Source organism: Metopolophium dirhodum, chromosome 4, assembly GCF_019925205.1.
Source record: "Metopolophium dirhodum isolate CAU chromosome 4, ASM1992520v1, whole genome shotgun sequence".
NCBI classification, from domain to species: domain Eukaryota; kingdom Metazoa; phylum Arthropoda; class Insecta; order Hemiptera; family Aphididae; genus Metopolophium; species Metopolophium dirhodum.
In genome coordinates, this window is record NC_083563.1 from 10,940,703 (window position 1) to 10,954,755 (window position 14,053).

General features: G+C 25.3%; 1 protein-coding gene across 5 annotated transcripts in view; it reads right to left on the reverse strand.

Moving 5' to 3' along the window:
• Positions 1–14,053, reverse strand: part of LOC132943197 (serine/threonine-protein kinase tricornered) — a 141,168-nt gene that overhangs the window by 124,712 nt on the left and 2,403 nt on the right. For 2 of the 5 annotated variants that reach the window (XM_061012068.1, XM_061012066.1), the window contains exon 1: positions 13,977–14,006. The exons of the other annotated variants lie outside the window; for them this stretch is intronic. In XM_061012068.1, the coding sequence (XP_060868051.1) occupies positions 13,977–13,991 (15 nt within the window). In that variant the 5' untranslated portion in view covers positions 13,992–14,006. Of the gene's footprint in view, positions 1–13,976; positions 14,007–14,053 lie in introns of those variants that run through there. 5 annotated transcript variants of the gene reach the window in all.

The window sequence follows — 14,053 nt, forward strand, 5'->3', positions numbered from 1 at the left end:
AATAGCAGTTGATCAATATTAAAGATCCATAGGCTCGATTTTTATTATAAGTATTTAAAGTTCTAATTTTGACAAAATTTATCTGAATCTCCAAAAATAACAATTATTGTAATTATAAACTTATAAAATGTTCAATTTGTATAGCTAAGGATTGAAAATTTAAAACAAAGATTCTCATAAATGCCAAAAAATCAAACAATCAACCAAAAAATCTATAAAATATATAAGTAAACACAGTTATTATTTACAGACATTTAAAATTAAAATTTGGACGAAATTACATTAAAAACCAAGAATAACGATTTTAGTTATTTCCATTACAGTGACTCACTTGTAACCTACTGTACAGCAGAGCGACATCCACTTACCTGCTTTTTAATGACAATATACATTTTTGATTTCATATCCCCTAACCTCCCAGCAGAATATTATTCCTAGTCTTTTGATCTATGAAAATCAAATTTCGAACAAATAGTTTAATAGTTATAACTTATAGGTATTTATAGTTAAGACGGGCGGAGTAGTGAACCAACATTTTGGGTACCAAAAAATATTTTCAAAAACGTTAATATAGTTTTTGAAATAATGAGTAATAAATGAAGTACCGGTATATACAAGGTACATACATATGGGGACACCTGCGTAATGATCTCTGTTGTGCGACTTTCTATCGCAGTCGTGATACACTTTGGTTTACCGCGCGTGATTTTGGAAATGTACCAACACTCTTCAGTCTCTTCTATATAGGTTCCACACACAACGCCACGCTGCATTATAAACTATACTAGTACCCTACCTACAAAGACGTTTGATGGATACGTCGTAGTACCATACATAATATTTTACTATCGCGGATTCAATCATTAATAGGTACCTTGTACCTATACATATTTTTGCATTAATATACTATATTGTATTATACAGAGTGATTCACCGAGCATATTGATCATCTCCATTTTATTCTTTTATTTTGCGTTTATTGAAATTCTAACTTAAAGACCACATTTTTAACTACTTATATTTTGCATGGCATTTAAGAAGTGTCTCGTGTGTGAGACTGTGTGCGATACAAGCTATTTTTTTTTAATGAGAACCACTTCTTTATTCTATAAATTGTTGATCAGATGATTTCTTTTTATAGTAGATGTATACCTTTATAAATCAGAATTTGAACGAGTGGATTCCAATTTATTACAATATAATTGAACATTATACAGTTATTTGCATTTACGATTAACTAGGTAATAGAATAAGTCTATAAAATTCCGTGACAATAAGCTTATAAAATATGAGCTATGGGTTATGTTGATAAATTGAAAATTATAGTAATACACTAAAATAATATTAATCTATTAGGTACCAGCCATTTTATCATAATCAAAAATATAAATTTTCCTATAAATAACGAGTATAGTTGACTAAAATAACATCTATTGTTTTATACCATAATCCAGGGTTTGCCGACTTTTTTTGATTCAATTATACTGAAAATATATTTTTCCTTCAAGGATCGTTTAGTGTAAATAAAAAATAAAAAATAATTTTTTTCTATTTTTTAGTGGATAATATAACTACTAATAGTAATAAACATATTTATATAAATAATAATATTAAGACATATACCTAATGAGTTATTTAAAAATTAGTGTTTCACACTCAATAATTTCAAAATAAATTAACATCATATTGTTTGCGTTGAAACGCGACATTGCATATCGTTGGCCAGTTGATTGTTATCTGGAGAATAGTTGCTGACTAACGAAGACGTTTCTTTAAATGATCATCAGAAAGTAATATACACATAGCTCGGTATTCAGCTTGTATAACTTGTAATGTGAAAAAATGCCATTTAACATAAACAGGCTACTACGAAATATGTATGTAATTGTGTCTACTAAATTTACCAGCAGCAGATCGCGATCGACCATTTGGCCACCCCTGCGGATTATCCCATTATCTCCTAAACTTTGTATCTTGGGTACATTAAGTTAAATAGATATAACACAAGGTTCAATATACCTAAATTAATTAAATAAAATATGTTTGAAAATTCAGTAATTTTGTGGTAGATTATCATATTGCGTTCGATATTATACAACATAGTAGTAAAACAAGGTAGTACATACTAGCAATTCAAATCGATTACATTACCGCAAATACTTGTAATCAAAACTGAACATATTATTTTTGGTCATATGGTTTTAGAATGTTGATAACAGTTATTATTATTAAAATAATTTGTCAAATATTAATAAAAATAAAAATACGCTTGGAATCTAAAATTTTTATTATTCCTACTTTGATTAATATATAATCTATGAGTTATTTCAATTCCTAACAACCATGAACCAAGGGAAATGGGTCATAAATAAAATTTTCTTCTATGACGTAGGTACACAATTATTGCCATGAAATTATTTATACCATGTAATGTGTGTGACAAACAGAAAAAACAAATGGGTGGGCTCGAGTTCTGATACTGTATAGGTATCTTTTTATTACTACAAAAAAATTATTTCTAAACATAATAAGAAAAAACGTGTTAATTTTTTACCTCTTTTCTATGGTTGTACCTACTTTGTAGTAGTTCCCTAGTCTACTACCTAGCTATACCTTAGTCTATAATCTGTTAAATGTATACATTTATTAGGTAAATAATATGTTATGACATTAAATGAGAAATTCGGGCATCATTTAAATTTAAAATTCCGATATTTCATACATTTTCGGTCATTGTTGTAGGTACTAGGTATCCACTAACAAAGAATTCTCGGCCCAGAATCTTACAGGTAATATTTACCACTTAACTACCTATACCAATCAATCAAAGTGTAGTATTTACGATGACTTTACAGCCCAAGGTGTCACAACTCATAATCGTGGTTTATGTCAGAACAAAGAACATTTTTAAATAAGAAAATACATACTGATAAGTGATAATAATTAATAATAAACAACTTTGTAATATTATGTTACAATATTTTGTTCTATTTTTATTTTTAATTTAATAATATTTTTTAAACAATAACTTTTATTTTGTTTATTAAAATAACGATAGTTAAAATTGATAATTTTTAAATAGTAAAAATAATTTACATGAGCTTACGTAATATTCTTTTTTTTTAATATTATGTTTGATTCTATTTTTTGAAATTAAAATAGTTACTTTTTAATAATTATATGATTTCTGTGGATCAAAATATTCTAATAGGTACTTATTTATATAATAATCAACTAATCAAGTCATGTTTAAATTAAGTTATATTTAATTATAATTAATGAGATGTAAATTACTTATTATTTTTAGTTTTTAGAAATTAAATAAAACTTGTTTACAAATTTATAATAACCGTGTTTAATTTTTGTATTATTATTATTTTTAATTACTCTTTTATTTATATGACATATTATGATATGATGAAAACGTATTGTAAAATTTAAAAAGGATTTGTTTCATTTTAATAATTTTTTACGAGTAAACTTAGAATCCTATGAAAAAATCTAAATTTACTGACATACATAATAATAAAATATATAACGTAGACCATCGTGAGAGACGTTTCAAATAGTTCAAGCATAACGGTTTTGTAATAGTCCAGCAATAGTTTCAAGTTCCAACAAACAGCCGCTAACTCGTGCATCATTATTTTTAATAAAATATGTCATCACGTTTAATTTTATATCGTTTTATAACTGTTATTTAATCATTTATAAAATTCGATAAATTCTACTGAGGGTTTAAAAAACATATTACTTAGTATTCAAAATAATTATTATTTCTATGATTGATTAATAAAATGCCTTTAATAAATAGATACAATAGTTTATTTTTATTTTATCGCACAACCAGGTCTGTTTAAAAATTGATTTTTTTGTTTAATTCCATAATTTTTTATTCCTTGAAAAATAATAATATTTCAACAATTCATTTAATATTTAACATTTTTTTTTATACTTAAATGTAGGTATAAGTATTTCAAAAATTATCCAAAATTATAAAAAATGTATAAAATTATTACTGCATAAAATCCCGTTGGTATAAACTTAAATAACCTGACCATTTTATAATTCACGTTAACTTTTTTTGGCAATACGTAAATAAATATTTTAAAAAAATTGCATTCAAAAGTTAAATTAAAACAATCAATAGTTTTGTAACATTTAAAATTTAAATACAATATGCAATAGCCAATAATAGTTTATTTACTGTTATTAATAACTATGAGTGATTAAAGTAATTAAATTTCAGTCTAGACTATAGTAATAAAAATAATATAACTACTTTTACTATATTTTATACTATATATTTTGATTTAGATTTTACATGGTAATAGTTATTTATCATTTAAGTATTGGTTACCAATCAAAAACTAATGAGTAATAGCATTGCTTATGAATAGTTATTACCATCATTAATGGTAATAGATAATAGTTAGTAAAAAACAATAATTATGTGTAATATTTAAAAATGTGGAAGTATTATCTATGAGTCTAAAACATTAAATATAATATATAATATTGTACCTATATATTATTTTATTATTTTACACATAAGCAGATCCACCCAGACAAAAACAGGTAAGCAACGGATTTATACTAATTTTACAGTCAGGTAATTGAAAAATTATGCACTTAAATGTGGAAAAGGGATGTTGAAAAAGAATTAAAAATATAACTTTTATAAATAGTCGGGTGGTGCTGCTAAGTGCCTGCCCACAAATGTTAAATTCTGTTACTTTATATTATTAAATATCCTATTTGCTCATTGTACATAATGTTGTATAGATTGTAAATTACTTAAATAAATAAAAAAAATTTAAAAAAATAAAAAAAAACTTTGATAATAATTTTTGTATGAACATGGTCTTGACTTCTTAATATTGCCTTACTATACAGTACAACAAGTTAAAACGTTAGTTTACCAATTTTTTATTTTCAAATTCTTGACAATATTGACCCCTAGTTGACCCAAGGGATCAACCACTGAATTATACAATACATCTAATTAGTTTTATCAAATCTTTTTTGAATTATTTTATTGTGATTCGCAATTAAATTTAATTGATACTTTTATATTCATATAAAAAAAAATAATATGTTTAATAGTACCTATTACATGTTATATTCATAATCAAAATTAAAAAATGTAATGTGTCAATTTTTATTTAATGAGGATACAAGTACTATAATATAGTAAAAACCAGTTCGTAAAACTAATAGGTAGGTACATCATAAATGTGAGCATTGCATATATTTCAATACTTTAAGTCAACAAAATAAAACATAAACATCAAACAAAGCTACCTATTTTAACCTATATTAAATTCCCATACCAAAATAACAATATGTCTAAACATTTGATTTAATAATATAATTTATACCAAGCGTACTTATGAAATTAAAGTTGTTTTTAACTGACAGGCATGAAACAGACAAAACAACAAATAAATCGACCAGCTGTAAGTACCTACTGAGTAAATTTAAATAATTTAAGCAAAAAAAATATAATTCCATCCATCTCAATATACCGACCACAACAATAATCGAGGTTAAATTGAAATTATATTTACTATTAATGTGTGACTAAACTTAGTAGTGCCTATAATATTTAGTACTATTAAGACTTTTACTTTTAAACGTACGCAATGCTATCTTAAATCTTAATAGTTAATAGTAGTTTCGATAAAGTTATTAATTATCTACAGCGGTAATCAGTATTATCTGTAAGTATGTATAACCACATATAGCATACGATGACGAAAAAAATATATATATAGGATGCTCACCCTCCATTTTTTCTTCAATAACGCAGTTATTCAAAATCCGAATTTTGCAGGAATTTTTGAATATACCTACTTTAAGACCATATTTTCAAATTCTTGAGACTTTTTGTACTTAATTAAGGCATATCCTGTGGAGATACAAACTTCTGTTTTTCAAATGTGAACACCCCGTTTCAACTGTAAATTATACAGTGGATATTTTTTTTGAAATTTTTGACGTACCAAAATTCGTACAGGTAGTTTTTGAGTTATTCAACTTTGTGTTCTAAGGATAAAAGGTCCATGTAATGGGTTTATAAGATATGGGGGCTATGGTGATCTGAAATTTGTAGTCATTAATATTAATCTATCAACATTAATAATTTGTAAAATGATCCAAGTATAATAAATACTAGATCCAGTCTTACGTATATTTTATATTTATGTAAATTCATTTTTAAGGAATATTATCCTTAATACAAACATTTTAATAACTAAGAAACTGCTCATCCAAATTTTTAATTAGGTGCAATAAAATTTTAAAAAAAATTATCCTCTAAATAATTTACAGTAAAAAAGAGGGTTCTCATTTGAAAAACAAAAATTTATATCACTATAGGACACTCCTTGAAGTACAAAAAAATTATTTCATTTGAAAATTGTTTGTGCTCAAATAACAGGGATTTTGAGATTTACGATGGAAATATATTATGTTTGTAAATGGTTGCTATTGGTTTTAACAATAATAATTATTATTTAAATTATTATTACTAGGTATTTATTTATTTTTTATTATTATTATTATTATTATTCCAAGGCATTTTAAACGGCTAGACCGATTTTAATGAAATTGTTTGTGTGCGTTTGAGTGGTTCCCGGGATGATTTATATTCACAATTGGACCCTGCAGTAGGTCCAACCCGGGGAGGTGCTCAAACGGGGATTTTGAGATTTACGGTGGGAATTTTTGTTTATAAATGGTTTCTATTAGTTATAGGAGAAATAATCAGTAGAAATTAGTATTTATTATTTTATTGGTTGCCATTAATCAAAAATCAGATGCAACCATGCACCAAATCGAATTTTCACACATTGCCTACTTGATATACTGTCGCAAATTATCCGCGATCCAACTTATAGTCGGATTGACTACCGGAGAGGCTGAGTTGCACCCAAAAGGAGTTGAACAATCACAATTTTTTTTAAGTTAGAATTTTTTGCAAGCGTCGAAGTGCGTGGGACCAACTAGTAATATTAAAACGCTGACGAGTTTGTTTGGTCGAACACGCTAATATCAAGAATTACTAGTTCGAATTGAAAAATTATTTTTGTGTTGGATTGTCCATTTATTGAGGAAGGAAATATATAGGCTATATAACATCACGCTATAGCCAATAGAAGCCCGGGGAAGTGTTCAAAAAAGGATTTTGTGATTTACGATGGAAATGTTAATTTATAATGGTTGCTATTGGTTTTAGGAGAAATAATTAGTAGAAATAGTATTTTTTATATTATTGGTTGCAATTGGTCAATCAAGCAGATCAGGCACAAGCATGCTTTAAATCGAATTTTCGCACATTGCCTACCAGGGCGGTTACCTGCAGTTGCAATTACTACAGCGAGTTACACCCAAAAGGATTTGAACAGTCACAATCTTTTTATGAGTTGTCATTTTTTACGGGCTACGAAGTGCGCGGGATCAGCTAGTATAATATAAAGTATAAAGCAATCAAAACAGTCAAAACCTAACCCTTCTTGCTACTTATATAACATAATAACGGCAGTCTACAATCATAGTATAGATTTATGGCATAATAATTATTTTTATATTTATAATTATAATTCTAAAATATGTCCATCATACTATCATTAATTTATCGTTGACTATTGAATAATGACAGTTACAGTAGTTGTACCTACAATTTAGATCCTAGACCATTGGCGCAATACTAAGAAACATATAATGAACATATATTGTACACCCCCATAAAATTAAAGTATTTTTCTTTTATGATATACGTAATTGGTTTGCAGTAAATATTAACGATAAAAATAATCGTAATCTCATTATTGATTTGGATTATCGTGAGAATACTCCAGATTTGTTCTGAAATTGCATTAAAATTGTATTTTGTTAAGCTATAGGTATGTTATATTTATATTATTTATTGAAATATCAAATATGGTACATAAATACAGATTTTAAATCATTATATTATTAAGTATAAGGAGTGTGGAAAGGGTGCAGGGTGCAGGGTGCCTAGCACCTACAGGGTTGTAAGCTCTTCGCAGTTTGTGCACTCTTAATATTGGTCCAGTAGCGATAAAGTACTATAGATGTTATGATTATGCTTTTGTAGTAACTCGTCCATTTATCGATATTATCTTTTACTAACAAATAAACAACATAATATGAACTACAAACAAAAAACGATTTTATAAAATTGTTTTAACAAATTACATTTCTTTTAATTGATCAGTTTCAAATAAAACTAAAAATATGTAGTTTAAAAATTAGTCAGTATAAGTATATGTCAAATTAGTGATTAACAAGTTATATGTATTGTCAGTTAATTTTAAGTTTTTCACGTTTCTCATCATTTCTGAATTTTGCTCATATATTTTATAGCATAATAGTTATAAAAGTGGTCTTAAAAACTTTATTTTAATTGATACTAATGAATATGTAGATTCAATGTTTTAAAATACGTTCAAGCGGTTGTACAGTAGATGACAGGGATAAATACAGATACTGATAATATTTCATATTAATAAGTCAACCCATCATTTCATGTTTCGAATTAAAAATAATAACAATTACATTAGGTAATATAAAACTACATAATACAATGTAATTAATAGATTAGTGAAATGTATTTAATAAAAAATAATATATTATCTTAAAATTGAAATGTGACATTTTTTTTAACCGTCCTTCAATATTATTGTATTCTATAATAGAATATCGAAAAGTAATATTGTAATTTGTAGTATAATTATATAGCTCTAACCCATAAAACCATAAACTAATAATTACATATTGTTACATACACATGTTGAATTCTATTTGGTAATAGTAACCTACTGATACCTGATGAAAAAATAATATAACTGTCCTTGGGTATACTTGCTACCACCATTTTTGGTCAAAGATAATCATCTTAATATCTTATCTACTATAACTAGTACATGACTTATACCTATGACTAGGTCATACCACAGAATCGGTGCAAACCTTAATTTATACCATGAGGCCTTATTAGAAGCATTCGTTTAGATATAAATAATATGTAAAATTTATCGATGAGCCTATAAAAATTCTATTAAAATTGTTTGCTTTGTCACTAGTTCAAGAGGGATCTAACTATAGGTATGAGGTATCTAATAAGATAATATCAATGATAACTTAGTTAAGTAGTTATCTAAAAATTGTAAATGGTGAATAATTATGATTATATAATATTATATAATTATAATATTATTATATAATATATTTATTACAAAATATAATAATTAAATATACTTCTAATTAGTTTAAAATATATATCTTGTCTTTAAATTAGGCTTTAACCCTTGTTTAAATGTACATACAAAGGTTAATCTAGTTTAAAAATAGTTTTATCAGTACTTTGAACATAATTTATGGGTTTGATATAATATTACACATACACATAAATGTACATTATATTTTTATTCCACAAAATTGCACAATTGTGCAATATTGTATAATTATTGTGTAATATAACCAAAAAAAAAATTATGAAAAAATTAGATATAGTAGTTTGGTTGGGTCAATAATGGGGTGCGTATTTTGATGCTAACCTAAATCGTCACATTCTTAAATCTATTCTAAGTGTTGATTGATGTACACAAAAACTTATAGGTACATGCGTGATTTTTCACCGTAAATTTGGAGGGTATATTAATAAATGTATTAAATAGCTCACGCTACCACTACGCTGACCAATCGCATGTATTAGATACGTACATACATATTAGTTATTACAACACAAGATTCTAGTAAATGTAGATTACAATAAAAGATACATTTATCAAAATAAACGAGTAATTTAGAGAATTGTCAAACTGGAATCTCTAATAGGTAAAACTAAATATAACAATTAATCAATTAATTGCTTTGGTTTTTTATTTATTAAAATTAGATTAAGTAGGTATATAGGTATACGAGTATACCTATACTATAATTTTATGTTATGAACCAATTAACTTGGAGGATATGAATTTCAATAAAAATGTAAATTGTATTTAAATAAAAATTCAAAAACCTTAATTTAAATGTACTTATTGATTTTGCAATGAAAATTACATTATGCAAAAATACTATTTGGAGATTGGATATTTTAATTTTGATAATAAATGGCAAGATACTACCATAATTACATCAAATTGCAAGATGATGAAATCATTAAAACATGCTGTAATTATCAAAAATTAAAATATAATATTATTATTAATTTTATCCATTTAGGAGTAAATACGTCATATTGAATACGTACATAAAATAACCGATATAATTAATTAAAATGTGTAGATAACTAACTCAACCAGGTAAATTACTTATATACTTTTAATAATTACATTTATTATAACAAGATTCACCAATTATTACGCAGTGACATTTTTATTCTGACCTAACAATTCACCCAATAAATCCATTTCCATACGAATTTTAAAAATGTTAAAAATTTAAATTTTTACCATTATTGTGCCAGAGTTTATTCCAGAGAGGAGTAATATTAGTATTATGGTTAAGGATACCTACCATAATATGGGTTTTTGTTGTGTCCAGCGTCACCTGTGGTAGGCTTTAGGAATTAGGCCCAGTAAATATGCTTCAATCTTAAACTTAGAGAATGATTTCTAGAAGCAAATTGGATCTAGTTGGTACTTTGGAGTATCCAAAATGTCCAGTACTATTAAAATAATCGGGAGATCAAATAAAAATGTAGAAAATGGGAAAATTCACGCAAAACCAGTTTTTAACAAAATCGATAAAGTTTATATTTTGTTGTAATTCAAAAAAAGAATAACTGAAGAGACTTGCATTTAATATTTAAATTATCTTTTTCTAGGAATAATATAATTTTCAAAATATTTCGGCTTTTTTGTGGTATCTACCTATATATTTATACAGTATTTATATATATTTGAAATTATCGACTTGTTCGATTTAATATGTATTGTGTTAGTGAGTAAAAACAATAGAAAATGTAATAAAAGGTTCCTCGTACGTTTTTCGCACAGTATTTAAAAATATAGATAGTACATAGTCACCATTTTTTGTTGTAAACATCTAAAGTTTAAATTTTAATAAAATTCGTCAAAATCACGAAAATAGGCAAATTATTTTATTTTATATTATTGAAACATCTTTCAAATTTATTACACGATTTTACAGAAGTTTTATTATTGGAATTTTAAAAAAGTTTAGCATAAAGCCACAAACAGTTTAAATTTTGACATAAAATATTCACCTAAAAACGATTTATCCTAAAATTATTTTTGTTGTTGTGTTATTATTCAGTAATTAAATCAGTCAATAAATTGTAGCTTTATGCTATCAAGTTTTCAATAAATGTTGAACAATATAATTATTCAAAAATAAACCACGCATTTTCGATATTGAATTTTTAATTTTTAAATTTTTTTTTCGTAAAGAAATTCAAAATTTAATTTTAGGAAGTGAAATGGTTTTCTAATGCTAATTTTGCTTAACAACTAATCGTTTTCATATTGTTTATTCAATAATATTACATTATAAATATTACATTGTTACGAAATCGGGTTTGTAATAGACATACATGTATAATCTAATATATATAATGAATCGAAAAAATAATAGACAGTAAAGTTGTCCAAAATCTATAACTACAATTTTTTTTAAGTACTTAAATCTAATAATAAATGAAAAAAATCTATTTTCCAGTTTTAACTTTATTTGCCCCTTTTATTCTTACGTGATACTTTAACAGTCACTATACTATATAGAGTAGCCTACTTACAAATTAAAGGGGCAAGAAAGTGAATATTTATCCAACTTTGATGCTATTACCTCAAACACAATATAATTATAAAATTTCCCAGTAGGTACTCGACAGTGGCAAAACTATAATAATCAGTGACCAGTGACTCACATACTAGAATACAAACAACTCAATAAAAACTTCAACAATTTGTAGTCATGATGGAAATTATTTAAATTTACTACATCCATGGAGTATTAAACCCAGATTCATACAGAACATTTATCTAATTTATACAAACTTGCAAAAAAGAACAATGGTTGCTATAATTCTTTAACTATTATAATTTCATCATTAATCAATGACAAAAATCTTACTTCGATCTTTTCAGAGACAACAACTAAAATAGGTAAGTAAATAAAAGAACATTTGTAAAACAAAAACATAGTATTATTAATATAATAATCAATTGACATAACTCTGACAAAAATCAAATATACATAAATAGCTCAATAAGAATCAAAAAATTGTTAATATAACGCGTTTTATGAATATTTCAAGTATCTACTGTAGTTCGATTTTGAATTACAACAAAATAAGAAAATCTTAAGATGAGTAGGTTACTCCTAATTGTTGTTACAAGATAATATCTAATATCGTTAAAATGTAAACTACACACTTATAAAAAAAAAAATATTAATTGAACAACGCTCAACTTTTTTACTATCCAATAATAAGAACTTATAAAAATATTGTATTAAATTTTCAAGTTTTTTGACTAAGTGAAAACAATTTTCTCATCATTCATATAGAAAAAACTAAAAAAAAAACAACTAAAATTTAGAATATCTATAAATAGCTCCAAAAGAATATTTTTAAAATCATTTAATTTATAGAAAATGATAATATAAACATTTAATGACAATTTCAAGTACCTGTGTTACTATGTTACATATAGGTAGTAGGTACCAATAAGATACCTAATGGAATTAGGTTGGTTTGTTTTTTTAAATAGCAACAAAAAAATGTTTGGCAAGTGATATCAGGAGCCTTGTATTCAATTTTTACACTTTTTAACCCAAAAAATTAATGATAATTATAGAAAATAAATTTAAAAAATTGAAAATTGAAAAAGTACGCTGAAAACGGGTCAAATTTTTTTCAAAATTGTATGGTGTATAGAAAATGAAAATATAAACATTCAGTCAATTTTTCATGTATCTATAGTTATTCATTTTTGAATTACAACAAAATAAAGAAAATCACTACATGATATCGAGTGTAGTAAAAATATGAACTTCACACTTATAAAAATTTAATTTGACTTTCTGTAGACATTTTTTTTTTGTTTGATAAAGGTAGAAAAACTCATGAGGAATCTTGTATTACATTTTCAAATCTAAGATTTAAAAAGGAAAATTTTTATGAATTTCTAACTCAAAATATATTGCAAATATTCGTGATTTTTACGTGTTTTGTTAACATTTAAACTTTAAATGCCTATAAAAAAAATTTGTAACTGGATTTTTAATATATTTCAAATATTATTGTAACAATATATTACATTTTCAAGCTTTTTTACCCAACAAATAAAATTGTATTGACATTCATAGGAAAAAAAACTAATAAAATTGGAAACTGAAAATGTCCTTGAACAGAAGAAAACAAATCAAATTTTAATGTGTATAGAAAATGCGAATATAAACAACTAGTGAACATTTTATGTATATACCGGTCATCGGAGCAGTTTTACTGCCCCAAACAGTGATGAAACACAAAAATTTAAAAATTTAAAATTAAAAAAAAACACATCATTGTAAAATCAATACATTCATGGCTCCGTTCAGAATCTAAAAATCGATTTAGTCAAAAACTAGTTTTGCGTAAAAATGTCTTGTTTTTTCCAGATATTTTTTTTTCCTTCCCAGTTCCAACTATACTCACTTGCTTAGTTTCCTTCCAGAAAAGATATTTAAGTTGAAAATATTTTTTTCTACTATACACGTTTACATACAAAAAAAACAACACATCATTATTATTCATTGTAAAACTCGTTGTAAAATCAATTCATTCATCTCTCAGAATTTAAAGCATCGTAAAATATAAATATGAGTGTATATACCTGCATATAAAATAAAATTATGAAATTGTACCATCAATTAAAAACCTATTAAAAAAATGATTAGTCCTAACAAAATAATAATTTTACAATATAATTAAAAGAACTTACCGCCAAAAATTGCATATAAATTGTATATTAGAACAATATTATATTAACCACGAGGTCTAAATTAAATACGAGTTTAA